The 18,760-nt window shown below is 41.6% G+C and overlaps 1 protein-coding gene across 5 annotated transcripts in view; it reads left to right on the top strand.

Annotated features, from left to right (window-relative positions):
* Positions 1 to 18,760, top strand: part of DCLK1 (doublecortin like kinase 1) — a 335,098-nt gene that overhangs the window by 174,748 nt on the left and 141,590 nt on the right. For all 5 annotated transcript variants that reach the window (XM_048847689.2, XM_048847670.2, XM_048847680.2 and 2 more), the window contains exon 4: positions 6,381 to 6,480. In XM_048847689.2, the coding sequence (XP_048703646.1) occupies positions 6,381 to 6,480 (100 nt within the window). The remainder of the gene's footprint in view (positions 1 to 6,380; positions 6,481 to 18,760) is intronic.

The raw sequence follows: 18,760 nt of genomic DNA, 5'->3' as shown, positions 1-18,760 counted from the left end.
CTGTGTCAAACTGGGATACGCTGTTTGAGGATGGAGTAGAGGGGTGCCAGGAAGAGATTGCATTTGCCTTTTGTGAGTTCTGTGAGTGGAGTGAATGAGTTGGAAGGTAGACTCCAGAGAGCCAAGAAGAGTTCTTGTATTTGGTGATCTCTAGTAGAGACACTGATACTATGGGGATAAAAAACGTTCTAAGAATATAAGAGTAGATAGTTGTGGTGAGGATGTAGAGACATCCTGCAATGTGCAGGAGGTCAGACTAGATGATCAGGATGATCCCATCTGACCATAAAGTCTATGAGGGACAGTACTCTGAAGGAGCTTGGATATATGGACAAAGAGGGGAGAGAGAGGATGCTAAAAGAGGGGTTGAGATTCTCTTAGGATAGGGAAGATCATGGTGTCTTGAAGACAAAACAAAGATGGGAAAAGGTGAGTTTTGAGTAGGGAACTGAAGGAAGAAAAGGAAGGTAACATGGTGTACAGGGTTAGAGAGGACATTCCAGGCATAGGAGCCAGTACCAGAGACTTTATTAAATGAACAATACAAAGGGAAATAGAATTTTAGCAGAGTGCAGGGCTTGAACATTGGAGTTATAGGAGATGAAATAGTGTGGGGAGGAACAGTATGCTGTCAAGAGCTTTGAGAGAGGACAAAAGGAAAATTTTGATGCAGAAGGAGAAGCAAATTCAGTGAAATAAATCAGAGGTCTGTTCCAGACCAGGCCCCAAGATTTCACAGTCCCTGCACAGCTCATTTTTCATGTGATAGCTTATGTCATCATGAGCCATGTAGCTGGTCAGTGCAGTACTGCATTGGTGCAGCTGTTGAAGTAAGCTAACCTCTCTTTAGGAGAGCTTTTGGGTGTGAATAGGTGCCATTTGTTCCTTGCTGCTTACCATGACTCAGTAGTGATGTCTGATTTCAAAAAAAGCTTGAACTGGCTGTTAATGAGAGAGACCTTTCACAAGACAGCGCTAATAACAGCTTTAAAACTCCAGTGTTCACAGAGAACTCCACATGATGACAACTTGCGGGGGGGAGGGTGTGAACAGGAGGAGGGGTACTATATTTGTCAAAATACCCTTCTTTCCTCTCCATCCTCTCCAAAAAAACTCTTCATCCAGGTCCTGCTTCATGTAGCAGGCTCAGGGATGGTACCTACAGTATCTTGTAGAGCCAACCTTTCTGACAGCTTCTCCCCGACCTTGGATTTTAAAGGTGTAAACTTTAGATGGCTGATGTGAAACTTTTAAAACATGATTCATCATAAATCAGACTTTTCTCAGAAAAAGATAGTGACATGTTTACAGAAAGCATGGTCTCACCTGAAGTTCCCTCTTTTTAAAAAATATGGCACAGTGTTCTATAATGCAACAACACAAAGACCAAGTATGGGATTATAGCCTGGCATGAGGTATAGACTGGAGAAGAATTCCTCTCCTCAGGAAGGACTCTTCCTCACTGAACAAAACAAAGTAACATGTGAGTTATCAGCAACACAAAATGGAGGTTGAGGAACATGTCCATTATTGAACATGTCCATATTCCATATTCCATTATGTCCATTATTAAACAGCTATTAAAATTAATAATTGCATGGATGAGCTCTCAGTTCTCTTGCTTCAGGGCACAAACAGTTCAACAGTGGGATCAGAAAGAAATTTACTCCTCTGGTACAGCAGCGCACAATTAAATGCACTATTGAGGGGGTGGAGGCTAGATTACATCTGATTGGCAGCAGGATACCAGGGCATTTTGGCTGTTCAGTATGGAAATTCACAGGTCTGTGACTCTTGATTATAATGATGGTGACTTGTGCTGATATAATAATGTGAGATTGTTTACTTGTTTCTGAGGCATTAGGCTAATATGTGACACCACAAGCATCTGGTAAAGACACAATAGCTATGTAGCTTTGGCTGTTTTTGAACCAAACGGTGCCAACAGTAACATCTTCTGTTCATTTACAGAGGGCACTCTTGTAAAGAGAATCACCATAAAAAATGCTGCTTTGCTGAAAGGCTTTCACAGCTTGATGATGCAATTGTCACCATGGAGATTTCATTCCAACAGAAAAGAATGAATTCTGTGTGGTTCTGCTTTTGAAATGTGTAAACAGCAGATACCTTCTATTGCCTTTCGTCTAAATTTTCACCTTGTAAGATAACTTGGACCAGAACATAGGAAAGGAAGTCTATATATGTTAATGGCAAATTTTATTTTTCATAAATAGCCTGATCTCCAGGGATGAGATGTACATAATGGCAGATTAATGAAGTGGGCATGAATAAAAAGACTTTGAGCCAAAGACAGTAGGGAGGGAAGTATACTTCCCTCAGATTTGAGAGAATTATTCAAACACACTGCTCTGTGAATTTCAGTTGAAGTCTGATTCTCTTTCTTTAAAGAGGAGCTGCCTTTCTGTATTCTCCTGTGGTCCATGTTGAAGGCAGCAGGCAGAGACTGCTTTAAAATTTGCGTTTTAGTGTTGACGTAATACTTTTCGGAAGCATAGTCAGTTTGCCTGGGCAACTTGTTTCACAGTAATGACCTGTAAAAGGAGCCAGGTGCAGGCTGATTACTTTCTGATTCAAACAAAGCCAAGAAACCACTCTGGATGTGTAACAGCTGATCACTTTGTTTATCTTTCTCTGGCATAGTCTCTCAAGGGAAGTCCTATCTCTTGACTCATTTATAACTAAACTACTGAAAAATATACTTTAGGGAGCAATCTTGCAATGACTGGGGGGGATGAACAAGATGACATAAGAGGTCTCTTCTATCTCTGAATGTGTTATGATTATTCAAGAGCAGACAATGGGTATCAGTTACAATTTTACCATCCTAATGCATTACATGATACTGGCAATCATTCAGCCAAGTGAATGTCACCAGACTTTTTACGGTTTGTCTAAAGAATTTTGGAGCAAGCTTTCCATTTCGGGTGGATAGTCTTGTGTTAGGGAAGCTCATGCTAGCACTCGAAAAACAACTGTATGACAGCACTTTAAACCTGTAGTTTGGACTGGATCTTGGGCTATGAAGCCTAGCCAAGGCATTACTTAAGTTGAGTGGGTTATTTTTTGTTTAGCTTAATTCTGCTCCTAATAGACATCAGTTAAATCAATTTTAAACCCTGTTTAAATCATTTTTTAGAATTTCCATTTAGCCTTATGCAGTAACTGTGATTTAAAATCATATCTGTAGTAAAAGCAGTGCAACTTTGTGTGTAGACAAACTCCAAGTGAACAGTGTTCTGATTACTATTACTTATTTGCTAAAGTCTGCTACTGTGCTTAGGGCTGTACAAAACACACAAGTGTGACAGATTTATGTTACCAATCTGCCTGGGGCTTCAGGTGATCAGGCTGAGGCCGCAGGATCTTTAGGGAGGAGATGATGCAGCACACCACCTAACTGAGTTTTAAAGCTTTATTGATAAAATAATAAAATAACAGCAGAGAGCGCTGGGAGGGTGAGGGGGTTCCCCACGTCACTCAGAGGAAGGAAGAAAGCATTAGTGCCCCAAGCCCGAACCCACTTTCGTACTCACACTGGCCAGGCATGGGTGTAACATAAGAAGGAGGGGGGAGGGGTGGACGGGAGTTCTTGTCCAGTACACAGGTCGTTCAGGGTCCGCTGCTAATCTCCGAATTGCTGCAGCTCTCAGGAGGGTTTTAAGTCCTGGGATCCTTTGGGGATGTTCCATTTGGCAACCTCTGTTCCTGGTGCTCTTTGTGCCAGTCCAAACCGGCTTTCTGTGGTCTTCTCTGCTTTCCCAAAACACAAGGGCTCCAGGGATGTGCAGCTCTGTTCCCCCCTTCGTCGTCTCACCTGTGTTTTCCATTTCTGCAGCCCTGGTTCAGTGTACTTTTTCTTTTTTCGTGGCTGGCTGAGAGATAAACGCAGCTTCAGACTTTTCCTCTAGTGCCATGAACCTTGGACTGGGGCCAAGGTCTTATCGTCAGACTGAGCTTGCTAGCTACAGTGTTGAGTTAACCCGTTCTCTGCTCTCTTTCTCCTTCCCCCTTTGGCCTCTCACAGCCTGCAAAAGAATCTTCCAGTCTCCACTCACATCTTTGACCCTTCCCAAATTGCCCTGTGATACTTGCAACAACGTTAGCAATATACAATGCTGATCTGCCTCCCACTGAGGGGGGCAAGTGGGGGTGTGACACAAGTAAAGTCTGCCATTCCCCCATAAAATATAAAACGTAGAAGATACACACTCAGGAAACAAGGTGGAAATAGACTATTGGTACTTCTTAAATGAAGTTCTAAAACTCAGTACGTTTGTGAATATTGCGGCAAGGATGGGTGTTTTAAAAGGAACTTGACTGAAGAGAAGGTTGAGGTTTGCAAATTGTTTAGGAAGGGTGTGCCATGAGTGGGGGCAGTGTGAAAAAAAAGCAGAGTTGGGAAGTAGGAAGAAATGACAAAAGAGGTATTTGAGGCTGGCATCATTGGTGGAGTATACGTTGTGGGGGGAAAACACAATAAGAGGTTAGGTGGTACATGTAGGCTAGTGCTCCAGTGCCAAGGTGATGGGTGTGGTGTGAAAACTTAGATAGAAATGCAGTTTAAGGACTTGAAGGTAAGGATGAAAAATGTGAACTCTATACGCTGCTTAAGTGACAGGTCAGTGGAGAGATACAAACTACTGCATCTCAGTTACTCCTTTTTTGTCTGCTTCTGATCTAGCCTGAAGCATTCTATGTCACAAATCTGCCATGGTCAAAAGGTGTCTATCCATCTATCCAACTATCGATCTGTTTTTAAGGTTCTCCATGTAAATAGACTGTTACCTTTCAAAAATCCTCAAGCCTTTTGAACTTCCCAATGAGGTGTGGTACCATGGTTCTGCATGAGAGATGTACAACCATTGGCTTTTCAGTCATTAATGTTCCTCTGCTAAAAACAAGAACAACAATCCCTTCAGAAACCTACCCACCCTCAGCGGTTAATTTGGTCACATAGGGATCTTTTAATGAAGTAGACACTGAAGGCAGGTGTTTCCTGCTTTGCATGGTAGGGGGATGTGGTTCAGTGGGGCAGCTCTCTTCTCCTCTTGATAACCATTACAGCTCCTATTTCTGCCATCGGTCCTCTTCCAATCTTGTCATTCTGAATTCACCTGCTCTCCCATATTATTGTGGAACTCATAAAAAGTGAGTCTGCTCCCTTTGCTGACGGTGCAGCACGACTGGATAAATGAACGCTTTTCATAGAACTCTTCTGTCCAGATGTTGGTACCAAAAAATTTAGTTTTAAGGTGTTCTATAAAGAAAAAAAAATTTAAAATGTGGTCCCGCGTTCTTTGCCAGATGTGGGGCAGCCAGAAAGAATATCATTGTTTACCACATCAAAAAGAATAAAATCACCAGGAGGTAATGATGTTGAAGTTCCTAAAAGGATATTACAAGTAATATAACTTTAAAAGCTCTTCTCTAATCTAATCTATATAATTCACACTGTGCCCTCTGTTTTTTAAAAGGTAGTTAGATTTCTAATTTGTTTTTAGAAGTTGTCAAAACAGGATCAAAATGGCCAAAAGACAGAATTTGGGAACACTGCCAATCTTTTGCTGGAGCTAGCGAAATAATTGTAGAGAATGGAAAAATTAAACCTTTTATTTAAAGTGAAGTTAAGAGTGAATATAATGAAATACGGCTTTGGGTAAGGACATCTCAGCTCTGAACACTAATCTACCCTACCCCGATTCTGACTTTCTATATCAGCTCTTTTTTTTTTTAATCTTTTGCTCAACATGAAGTCAAATTCCTGGCTGGTACTGACCTGATTGCTCAGAGGTATGCCTGCTAGAAGGTGGTTCACATTTCTATGGGTTGCTGTTTGGAGGAGGTGAAGGGGATAGTGGCAGAGAATATGTAACTGCTTAAAATGGGGTTTTCCCCCTTTTAGGGGGAAACTGACAAGGCATATCTTCATTGTCACACAGCTTTTGTTGAAATAGCCACAGTAAATTTTGCCTGAAAAACTGTTAGCTGATTACCTGCTGTCAAAGAATATAAATGTGAACTGTAAAAGCAAATTAATTATGTGGTAGCTACTGACTGCAACCTCATATGGAAACAAAAGGCTCTAACCTCATACCATAGTGATACATCGTGTAGTAAATGTGACATTTAGATCATGCTATCTTCTTTAGATCTCTCTTCCAGCAATGTCCATAAAAATGTTTCTTACTCATAACAGATGGTCAAAGCTCTGCTTTGAAACTTCTCTGGAGAAGAATCTTGGTTGATTTCATTAGACTTGAAGAGTGTTCATGCAGCTATAAACTTGGAGGAATTTATTGTTATAATTATTATTATGAAAGATTGCATGTTGAATGTATTCCTTTCCTTTTCCTTTGCAGGTGATCTGCCTTCAGGATTTCTTTGGTGATGATGACATTTTTATTGCATGTGGACCAGAAAAGTTCCGATACCAGGATGATTTCTTGCTAGATGAAAGTGGTAAGAAAATAGCACATTTTAAAAAAGACACAATATTAAAGTGTGGGGTAGCTTTCCAGATCTTATTTAGCCTGTAAAATAAGGCCAAAATGGTGTCAGCTCAGACTACAATACTAGTTTTAGATACAAAATCAGGATGTCTGTTCTTTAATTTTGATTTCTAATACAGAAAACAAAAATAACTGAAAGCTTATGATGGGCTTAATAAGGGCCAATTATCAGCTAACTCGGAACAAATCCCTATTGAAAACAAGTTCATAGTAATTTTTATAGGAAATGGGGGTGGTGTGAATGGTTAAACTCCCATTTTATATGGTCTTTATTTTAAATCAAATTTGAATGGTCATAGATCTTCTATTTGTCCTTCTTGGCTTATCTCCCATGTACATCTATTCTAGTTTGACATCACAGAATTGCTTAAAATTGTCTCTTCCTCCCAACCCCAGTAAGTGCTTTCCTCCCAGCCACTCCCATCTTAAATTTTTGGAATCTGGATTTTGGTAACACCCCAGAATTAGCATGAAAAAGGAAGCTATGTTGTATATGGAAGCCAGTTAATAATGATAAATTAAGACAAACTCCCCACAGAAAACTAAATGAAATCTGTGTTCATGTAAAAGTCTCTCGGAATCTGATTGTGTAACTTCACAAGAGCAAATAGACTTTAGAGGAAAACATGTTTTTGGTCTGAACTTGCCTACCCTTTATTAAAGGATGTTTCTAAGTGCTGGACCATGAGTAGCAGCCAAGGAACCGTAAGTTGTCTTGCGCATAAGGAGAACATAAAAATAAAAAGGGCTGCCAGTTATCTCATTCGTTTGTGATGTAGTTCAGGAACCGATGAAAGGGCTTGTTTTTCCTTCTCCTTGTCCAGATTTTTTCCTCAGCAGCTGGATGAATGTATCTTCAGCACCTTTTTTTCCTCTTTAAATAATTTATAACATAATATCTGAGTCTAGCAGGAGAGTCCTTTTACTTAGAATAAGGAGAAATGCACAGATATTCATTGTAGATATGTTTAAGAATTACTACTTTCTGATTTTTATATAATATATATATATTCAACATGTAATAGAAAATGCATTTGTATTTGTCTGACTAATTGAATTGGAAGGTTTGGAGGTTTTTTTGTTTTTTGTTTTTGGGTTTTTTGTTTTTTGTTGTTGCTTATCTGGATCCAGACTTTTGAGTTTTTGGAGGGTGGGGAAAATCCTTTATCAGTACCTATTTTATAAGCTGGGAGATGTGTGTGAAAAAATAGGTAATACATACTGGTAAGCAAGGAAAGTTAACATTCTGAAGCACATGCACGCACTCACATGTACACGCCTTACATCTGTATAGAACCTTTCATTATAGAGCTAATGTGAACATTTTACACAAGGATTGGTCTGTCCTACATTGACATGTACTGTAGCCTCCTCTGAGGTGCAGTATGGTAACTGTTGAACAGTAACAGACAAATTTAGGACAGGAGTTGAAGATGCAAGGGCAATTTAGTAGGCAGCAGTACAGTTTCCCAAGCTGGAATGTAGCCAGGACAGTAGTGCTAACATTGCCCTTACTCATGTGAAGAGAGCCAACTGATCTTTAATGACCAGGACCGCCATTTTGTCTTATCTGCCCCTGCACAGTGTCTCTTAGCACCACTCTGTAACCTTTGTACAGTGCTGACTTGGAGAGAAAAGTTTCAGAGTAACAGCCGTGTTAGTCTGTATTCGCAAAAAGAAAAGGAGTACTTGTGGCACCTTAGAGACTAACCAATTTATTTGAGCATAAGCTTTCGTGAGCCACAGCTCACTTCATCGGATGCATACTGTGGAAAGTATAGAAGATCTTTTGATGCACACAAAGCATGAAAAAATGGGTGTTTACCACTACAAAAGGTTTTCTCTCCCCCCCACCCCACTCTCCTGCTGGTAATAGCTTATCTAAAGTGATCACTCTCCTTACAGTGTGTATGATAATCGAGTTGGGGGTGGGGTGGGGGGAGAAAACCTGGATTTGTGCTGGAAATGGCCCAACTCGAGTATCATACACATTGTAAGGAGAGTGATCACTTTAGATAAGCTATTACCAGCAGGAGAGTGGGGTGGGGGGTTTACCTTTTGTAGTGGTAAACACCCATTTCTTCATGCTTTGTGTGTATAAAAAGATCTTCTATACTTTCCACAGTATGCATCCGATGAAGTGAGCTGTAGCTCATGAAAGCTTATGCTTAAATCAATTGGTTAGTCTCTAACGTGCCACAAGTACTCCTTTTCTTTTTGGAGGGAAAAGGGGCAGCTACGTTCCCAAACTCCTTCATGTAGATGTTTTGTGGGTCTCCTATCAAAGTGTCGACTTGGCCTGACTCTCTATAGTTCAATTTGGCTGACATAATAGCATCCTGTCTGCAAGGATGTAGTGTGTGTTTTTGGAACGTTTACACTTAAACCTTTATTGTCTAGGGACAAAATAAAAATAAGCTGTAAATCCTCATGTGCTAGTGGGGCACTGTGTTTGCTTGTCAAATATAGAGAGCTTCAATGAACAGTCACAGTTTTTATGTTAGGAATTAGTAAACATAATAAAATCTGACCCCAAAATACATTTTTGTTTCATTGAAGGGTGTGAAGTTTTGCAGCCTCTTAATTAGTTCAGCATTTTTTCTTAGGTTTTTACAATGCTGAATTTGCCCAAGTAGCCTACAGTTGATGGCTGACACACCCACCCACACTTTCCAGAGATTAATCTCCCTAGGGCTCTCAAGCTGTTACAGATTAAATAAGTGAGCTTTCCAAAAAGTTTGTTATGAAACAGTGCAAAAATTATTTATCAAAAGTCTGAGTTGCATTAAGATTATTAGCAATGATTGAGTTTCGCTCCAAATGGGTGAGAATTGGCAGGTCTGCCTCAGCTTCCCTGGAAAGCTGCTGGAAATATCACTCCAATAGGTTTTTTCACTACATTTCTGGTACTTCCTGATTACAGCCAGATCATAAGAACTATACTTGTTAGTTTGGCCTAAAAAAAGGAAGTGAAGAGGAGCATGACTTGAAGAAACTGAAGGTGGAGGGTGGGAAATTAATAGTCAAAGCTTTTTTGAACTTTAATGTTCTGCTTACTTTTATTCCTATTATATCAGGAAAAAATGCCCATCCTTAGCTCAATGTTTCCTTTACTTGTTTTAATCTGACATGAAAAGGCATTGCATACCCATCAGTGATCAACTGGGGGAGCGCCTTTAGTTATTCATTCCTCTTAGAGGGAAATATATAGTCTGTATTGCATGGTAAGTGCTTTGATTCTCTGTCCCTTGACATTAACCTTCTAGGTATGGTACTCAGATTTCATCCTGTTAAAATACACAGTAAATAAAGACCCCACCACAAGACTTCCTGGCAACCATATCAATATTTGATCTAATTGGTAGCTCATCCTTCCATGAATAAGAGTATAGCTGAGCCAAAGACTATGGGTGGGTTCATCTTAACACTGAGGAGTAGATATTCATGGTTTTCTAAACTTCAGTGAATAAATGGTATTTCTGTTCATTATTTGATTTTATTTAAAAATTTAGCGGAACATTCTGATATCTACCTACTTTCTATATTTAAAGAAAACTGGCACTTTGTAAATACTGATTTTGTGCTATATTACCTCTGTGATATATATAGCCACATATGCAGCTGTAGTAGCTGCTATGTGGGAGGCCCAGGTACTTCAGTCAAGGAGCTGTACTGACCTTGTTTCTGAAGTTGTTTGCTGGCAATAGGATTATATAACAACTGGCAAAAGGTCAAATACCTTTTATGCATTGTCTTGGCTTTCCCAAGGACCTGTACACACAGGGTGTCATCTTGTGATTGCAAAACATTAACATCAAATATATGCACTAAAATCTCCTAGTTCAGGACTCTTTTTGTGCGGCAAATGATCAAACAAAGAAAAAAAGGGATTATCAATGAAGTACATTCAACTTCAGTCAGATTATCAAGCAAATATGAAACTTCCTCAGTTCTCCAACCCTCATTAGCCTTTCCAATTTCAAGTGTATCTGATACCTTAGAATATAGCTATAGTCATCTTTGTGGCAGGAGCATGAATAGTTCACTATTTTAGGTACTCTTCCTTTGAGCCCAAAATTGCCAGGATTGCTGATGAAAACTGCCTGATGAACATGGGGTTCTTAAACAAGAATATAAATAGAAAGAATAGAGTAATGGCAAGAGGACAGCTTGTTATAATACCACTTTATGTTGACAGAGAGCCTATGGTGCTAGATCTAGAGTCTACCTGAGTTTGTACAAACTCCCAATGCCAGATCTTCTTTCTTAGTGCTGTAAAACATCTGTAAAAAGTTGTGTGGTTTGGTGATGTAATATGTTTAATTTTCATCTGTTGCTAAAGTTGGTTCAGTGCTTCGAAGCTATAAGCATCACACAGTATAAGTGTAAAAGTCTTGTTCATCTCCTATTGAGACACCTCCTATAAAAAGGCTACTGCAAAACAGTCCAAATTAATATCTGCTGCCAAGCAGAGTTCAACAAATATAGAATGGGTGGATGCAAAAACAAGTTCAGATCACTTGACAAGAACAGATATTAATGTTAATGGAAACAGTGATGAAAATGATACTCTTCTAGGGAAGAAATAAGACTGGACTCTTTGAAACCTATTTCACCTTGACTTGCTGGCCAATGTTACTCTTTAGCCTAAGTTCTTTGAGCCAGCAGCTTTATTACATCCTCTTGCCAGGAGAAAACATTGTGCCAGGAAAATCTGATTACTATTTCACAAAGGAAAAAAAAAAGGTTAGAAGTATCATGTTTATACCTGGTAAGTTCCTGTAACCTTGATTATGTCCTGCCTGTGAAAGGGAGAAAGGGAAAAATAAATCACCATCCCCATCTGCTCTGATTTATAGAACACAGGCTGATGTGTTGAGCAGCTTTTTGGCTGGATGCAGGAGCAAGGAGCCTGCTGGCTTTGGCAACGGGAAAATTACCATGGGTTCTCGAGACTCAGAGATATAACTGTACTTTCAATAGAGGCATACATGTACAGTTTTCCAGTTCAATGTGATGTTTTAATATGTTGCCAACTGCCAGGCTTGAGCGAGAGAGATTCTGTATATGAGGCAGAAACAAACTAGGGCGTGATGAGCTAGGCTTTTACTGTATATAGAGAACTTTTATTTTAAGAAAATGACAACTCTCCTCAGTACACTTTCCTACATGATGCAAGACTGTCCCACTCCGAGTTTTGTGGCAGTATATGATGAGTACTACAGCTCATTATTGACTTGCTCTGGTTCTTGTGGTATTGAAAAATATCTTGAATTGCAGTTAATTGTTTAAAAAAGAGGTTATGTTTCTCTTGACCTCTCGAAGTTGAAATGTTAGGAACAGACTGTTAGCTGTATAAAAATCACTGTTGATATAATAGTGAATAATAATCTATTAAATAAAGCCTTTTTTCCTCTTCAGGAATTATCCACTAGCATTTTGATTATTTTATAAATATGTTCATTATTTGAATGTTTTGAATGCTTTATGCAATCATACATATTTCATAATCCTACACTATATTTGCAAGCTATTTGCTTTGTTTGTGCCTTTGACTATTTGGTATTATGTCTCTCTGTATTGTATGTGTCATAATTATTTCTGTAATGCACTTCATCTTTTTATCTAACACACTTTCACAGAAATATGGGGTTAGAAGGGACCTCAAGAAATCATATAATCCATCCCTCTGTGCTGAGGCAGGACCAAGTATACCTAGACCATCCCTGACAGGTAGTTTATTTAAGCTGTAATGAATCACCTTGAGTGATGAGGATTCTACAGCCTCCCGAGCTATCTGTGCAGTGTAGGTGTGCATGATCAATAAGTTATAAGGCACTGATTCTGCTCCCTGAGTTGATGATTAAACATTTTATAAACAGGAGGAAGGCCATCAGAGAGTCAAAAGAACCACATGGACACTTAACAGCCTACACTTTCACGCAGACTATTTGCATGCATATTTACATAGCTGACACTTCCTATGAATGTTTCTGTGAACAAAAGGTTACCTCTGTCTAGTCACAGAAAATGATTGCTTAGCATTTATATTACTGTAGCCTGTCATCAAAGCCAATCAAATAGGATAGTTAAGTTGAAGCTAATTCACTTTGTAGGTTGAAGCAAACATTCTTTAATTGTTGGACTAAAACATTAATCAATAAAGGAGAGCTGTTCAAAAAAAAGAGTTATTTCCATTAAATATTTTGAATGACATTATTTTTGGAACTTTTTCACAGATAATTTTGATTTTTTTTTAAATGAAAATTTTGTCAATTCTTTTGGTCAAAAGATCAAAACTTCACTGAAATCAAACTGTTTTCACAAAACCTTTCAATTTTGATGAAACTGTGTTTTTTCAAACTGGAAAAAAAATTAGTGTCAAAATTTCAACCAGCTCTAAATAAAAGGAAACAAATGTGAAGGTGTCCTTAGCATGAAATCAGCCACTATAGTGATGACCCTACAGCTATTGCAACAGTGATCAGTTAATGCCGAAATGCAGGCAGAATGTATTTGCTTTTATATTTTTCATTTTTTAACTGTAACAGTATTTTATTCTTTTTTGTATCATAACCTCTTGGACTTAATTTAGACACTGGGATATTGGAATTGATCATTGCGAGGAAGTGTTGTCACTGTGAATGAGTAGCTCTTCTCCCCAACATTAAGTATCTGTTATATTTTCAAATGCAAAAAGATTATGGTCCTGCTTCTAACTGGCAGTTCCATGCACAAATTAATGTATATGAGTATGGATAAAGCAAGTAAAATTGGTATGCAGATCTTAATAAGTGTTTTGTGAGCACTTGAACCCCTAACTTGCTCATGTGATACCTGCTTTTGCACATATGACTTCTTGTTTTGCAGCCTAGGAGCCTCATCTGAGGCTTATGTGGTGCCCCATTCAAGCGCACAGAACAGGACTGTTCTTTTTGCTTTCTCAAGGCAATGACTCCTGACTATGTTAAGCTGCTTTGAGTGTGCTTGGAGGGACTTTCATCCATCCTTTCATTTCACATTGATAAGATTGCAAAATAAAAGAAAAAAACCCCTACAAAGTAGTTGTGTCTTATGAATTAGCTGTGACTCAGTCTCCTCTGAGGCCCTTTAAGCTGTTCAGTGGCTAGATGATATAACTGTAGTTTGAGGAAATAGAACAAACTTCTTCAAGTGGTGGTCCCTATATTGATTCCAAATGTGGGTGCGCATGTGCGCCATGTGCTGGAGCTGGAAGGTTTTAGTAGAAGTGTCCACTGACCCACATGTGCATCGTGTATCCCCTCATGCTCTCAGCTGAGGATATAATAGGCTGTGCGGGTCAACGCCTGTCCAGTTCCCTCTTACTGCCATATGGCCTGAGTCGGAACCCCTGTTCCTTTGTGCTCGTAGCTTAACTAAGAGGGTGACCTTCTGTCTGTTTTTTTTTTCTTGTACGTAGTTGTAGATAACTTTTTTACTGTGTTTGGTATGTGTTCGTTGTTATAGTTAAGTTAGCATAGTTCTTCCCCCCACCCCCCATTTGGGGAAGTCCCCCCCCACACACACTCTTGGGGACTATGCCATGACTTCCAGGCTTTAAAAACTGTGCCTCTTGCCTGTGTTCATTTTCTATGAGCAACGAGCACCAGCATTGTCTGTACTGCCTCGGCAAGGCCCACATTGTGGCCCATTTGTACTGTCTGGAAGTCATTCCTGCTCCATATGCGGGAAACTAGAGAACTTCACTTTTGGACGTTCTTAGTGCTGGCTTTGGGATCCGGGACCGGTGGAACTGGCAGTGCAGTGTCCATCGCCTGTGGTGAGAGCCCTTCCAACTACCTCCACAGCACTGGATCCGGCGGTACCAAGGAAGTCGGGCAAGACCCACCATGAGACCAAGAAACATGGCCATGGGCATAAGAGCAGATCCCCTTTCAGGACTGCTCAGAAATGCAGCATGACCTCCCTGAGCCGTGCCAGGTCAGGTGAGAAGTCATGTGTCAATCCTGCTGGACCGGCTCCCAAACTCCCCTGCACAGAGGATAAGGAGAAGTGCAGGAAGGATCTGCTGATACAGGCATGTCTCTTGCCTATACCACCCACACCACGTGGACCTTGGGGGTTGTCCGATGTGACTCCTCATACTCTCGGTCACCTAGAACTGCTGCTGTGAATAGATCCCCAAGGACAGTTGGGTACTAGAGATCATCCACCATGATACTATGTAGAATTCCTGTCGCTTCCACATCATCAGCCCCACAGCTGTCCCCTGGGGGAACTCCTCCCATCAAGACCTCCTCCAACAAGAAGCTGACGCTCTTCTCCTCAAAGGCAGCATAGAGCTGGTCTCACCTCGCTACAGGGGAAGGGGTTCTAGTTCCTGTACTTCCTTATCCCAAGAAGGGCAGTGGGCCTTCGAGTACTCAATACCTTTATCCAGAAATCCAAATTCCATATGATGACGTTCACATCGATTACAGTAGAACCTCAGAGTTATGAACACCCGGGAATGGAGGTTGTTCGGAACTCTGAACAAAACGTTATGGTGGTTCTTTCAAAAGTTTACTACTGAACATTGACTTAATACAGCTTTGAAACTTTACTATGCAGAAGAAAAACACTGCTTTTAACCATCTTAATTTAAATTAAACAGGCACAGAAACAGTTTCCTTACCGTATTCAGTCTTTTTTAAACTTCCACTTTATTTTTTTAGTAGTTTACATTTATGTGTACTGTACTGTATTTTCTCCCCCTGGCCACCTCCCTCTGCTACTGCCTGATAGTGTACTTCTGGTTCCAAATGAGGTGTGTGGTTGACCGGTCAATTCATAAGTCTGAGGTTCTACTGTATCCTTTCCCTCTCCCCAGAAGCCTGGTTTGTGGCTCTCGACATGAAAGATGCCTAACTTCCACATCACGACTGCCTGGACAGCAAAATCCTGATCGCCTGGCAAGTGCTGATGTCCTTCATGGGTAGTGGACTTGACCCTTCCCAGGTCCTGGTTGTTACTCCTTTCAAACCTCCTACACCACAAGCCATGCTCTCAACAGACACCTTCCTCATGGTTTGAGGAGCTGAACTCGACTGCCATACTGCACAGTGTGTCTGGATGCCTTGGGAAGCCAGGATGCATATAAATGTCCTGGAGCTGTGGGCGGTCCACCTCACCTGCCTAGTATTTCTTCCCCTCATACAGGCCAAGGACATCCAATTACTCTCCTACAACTTTGCAGCAGTAGTTTACATCAAGAAACAGCGTGGTGCCAAGTCTCCCTAACTCTTCAGAATCCATCCACCTTTGGACTGGAGCATCAAATATCAAGTCTAACTCCAGGCCACATACCTCCCAGGCACCCAAAATGCCCTGGCAGATATGCTTAGCCGGACACACTGAACCACAAGTGGGAGCTGAAGGATGCCACACTCCGGTGCCTCTTCTGCCAGTGAGGCACCCCGCACTGGGACCTCTTTGCCACCTGAGAAAACCGCAAACTGTGGGGGAGTACTCACAGGGTGACCCCCTTTTCTTTCTGTGGACAGGGTCCCTCCACTATGACTTTTCCCCCCCTTCCCATTCTTCCACAAGTCCTGCCCAAGGTCCGCCGGGATCAAGCGACTGTGGCCAAAATGGGGCTGTGAGGATCACATCAGTTTGGTTCAGACCTCCTGAACCTCTCCACCCACACACTACTGCACCTCTGCATGCTAACAGATCTCCTCATGCAAGACCAGGGCCGACTCTGACATCCTAATTCTGGCCCTCTTCGCCTCACAGCTTGGTTTTTGGATGAACTCGGGAATAGACAGAGCGTGCTCCACCACAGTGTGATGTCTCCTTACCTAGAGCAGGAGGGCATCCACCAGGGCCTGCTACTAGACAAAATGAAAGCGCTTCATCTCCTAGGCTCACCATCACCAATGCCCACTGCATATGATATCCATACCTATTGTCCTTGACTACTTTCTCAAACTCAGTCAGGCCTAGCACTCAGCTCCATATGGGTCCACCTAGCAACCCTCAGTGCCTTTCTGCCCCTGAGGGCAGTGCTTTTGTGTTCACACCCTAACACCATACACTTCCTAAAAGGTCTGCTGAACACCTTCCTGCCCATACTCAAACACACACCCTCATGGGACTTTAATCTCATTCTCTTCACTCTCATGAAACCACCCTTTGAGCCTTTGACAACTTCTTCCTTTTCCCATCTTTCCATGAAACTAACCTTCTTACCTTGGCTAGATGGGTCAGTGATGGCTGACCTGCCCTTACATCATCTATCACAAAGATAAAGTTTCCTTACCTCTCCACCCTTAATTCCTTCCTAAAGTGCTGTCGGAGTTCCACCTAAATCAGTGTATCCACCTCCCGGAATTCCGCTCCAAACCCCGCACCTCCCACAAGGACAGGGGGCTCCATCCCTCAACATCTGATGTGCACTGACATTATAACTTCACCAAACCCATGCCTTCAGCCCATCACCAAGACTCGTTGTAGTGATTGCTGACCATTTTAATGGCTAAGCCCCTCTCCTCACAGTGCATTTCCAAATGGATGTCCAGGTGCATTTGTGAATGCTACACACTCAACTATGTAATGCCCCCGATGTCATCATGGCAAACTCTACACTAGCACAAGTAGCCACATTGACTCATCTCACCAACATCTCTTGAGAGGACGTTTGTCGTGCAGCGACGTAGAGTTCCGTACACATTTTCATGTCGCATTATGCTATCACCCAAGCGGCAGCTACAGATGCAGCTGTGGGCTGCGCTATACTACAGACCACGCTCCTGAGAACATCCTTGTACCCATCTCCACGCTGCTCACTACTCACCCACATTTGGAATCCATATAGGGACTCACTCAAAGAAGAGGAGGAAGAGGTTCCTTTCCTGTAACTGGAGGTTCTTTGAGATGGGTGGTCTGTATTTGGATTCCAATATCCGCCCTCCATCCCCTCTGTTGTGGACTTGACTGCTCAGTGGTAAGAAGGGTCCTGGAGAGACGCCAAACCACATGGCCTATTATGCCCTCGGCTGAGAATGAAGGGACACATTACACCCATGTGGGACAATGGATACTGCTACAAAAACCTTCCAGCTCTGGCGCATGGCTGGCACACATGCACACCCACATGATTGAAATCCAAATAGGAACCATGAACCTGTAACAAGCTCCAGTTACAGGTAAGTAACCTCCTCTTTTGATTTCAGAGTACTTCTGAGATTGGCCTTCCTTTTCTAGTTTTTGGGTTTTTTTGTCCATCTTGTTATAATTCATTTCCTCTCTGTTGTTAATTGACTCATTAGTTTTTATAGGAAATTTAATGTAAAATAAAATACTTGTAGTCTTGGCCAAATCCATTCTTCTTTGTATTTATTATATTCCATGGATCATTTCTACTCTAGGGACAACTGGAATCTGAACTGTTTGCAAACAGAAACACTTTATGACCCTTTGCCAGGTAATTCTTTGACTTATGTGACAGGGTGAGGCCAGATGGCTACAGGAGAGTGATAGAAGGCAGATATATTAGCCCCAGGTTAAGTAGGTCCCTTTCCCCTGGGTAAGGTAACAGGGAAGGCTCCAGAACAATCAGGAACTTTCTGGAAACAATTAAGGCAGACAGGCTGATTAGAACACTTGCAGCCAGTCAAGAAGCTGCCAGAATCAATTAAGGTAGGCAGGCTAATCAGGGCACCTGGGTTTAAAAAGGAGCTCACTTCAGTTTGTGATGTGCGTGCGAGGAGCTGGGAGCAAGAGGTGCAAGAAGCTGAGAGTGAGAGGGCGTACTACTGGAAGACTGAGAAGTAAAAGCATTATCAGACATCAGAAGGAAGGTCCTGTGGTGAGAATAAAGAAGGTGTTGGGAGGAGTCCATAAGGAAGTAGCCCAGGGAGTTGTAGCTGACACGCAGCTTTTACAGGAGTCACTGTAGACAGCTGCAATCCACAGGGCCCTGGGCTGGAACCTGGAGTAGAGGGCGGGCCCGGGTTCCCCCCATTCCTCCATTCCCTCAACTCTCTACTTGATACCGGAGGAGTTGACCTGGACTGTGGGTTCCACCAGAGGGGAAGGTCTCTGGCCTGTTCCCCGATCTACTAGGTGGATCAGCAGAGACTGCGGGGATTGTTCTTCTTTCTTTCCCCCATGGTGGCCAGTGATGAGGCTAACTGAGTGAATGGCAGATTTGAGCCACGAAAGTGGCCAAACTGAGGGCTGCTGTGAACCTCTGAGGTGAGCAA

Source organism: Caretta caretta, chromosome 1 (assembly GCF_965140235.1).
Source record: "Caretta caretta isolate rCarCar2 chromosome 1, rCarCar1.hap1, whole genome shotgun sequence".
NCBI lineage: Eukaryota > Metazoa > Chordata > Testudines > Cheloniidae > Caretta > Caretta caretta.
The sequence above is the reverse complement of the archived record's forward strand: the minus strand, read 5'-3'. Positions and strand labels throughout refer to the sequence as shown.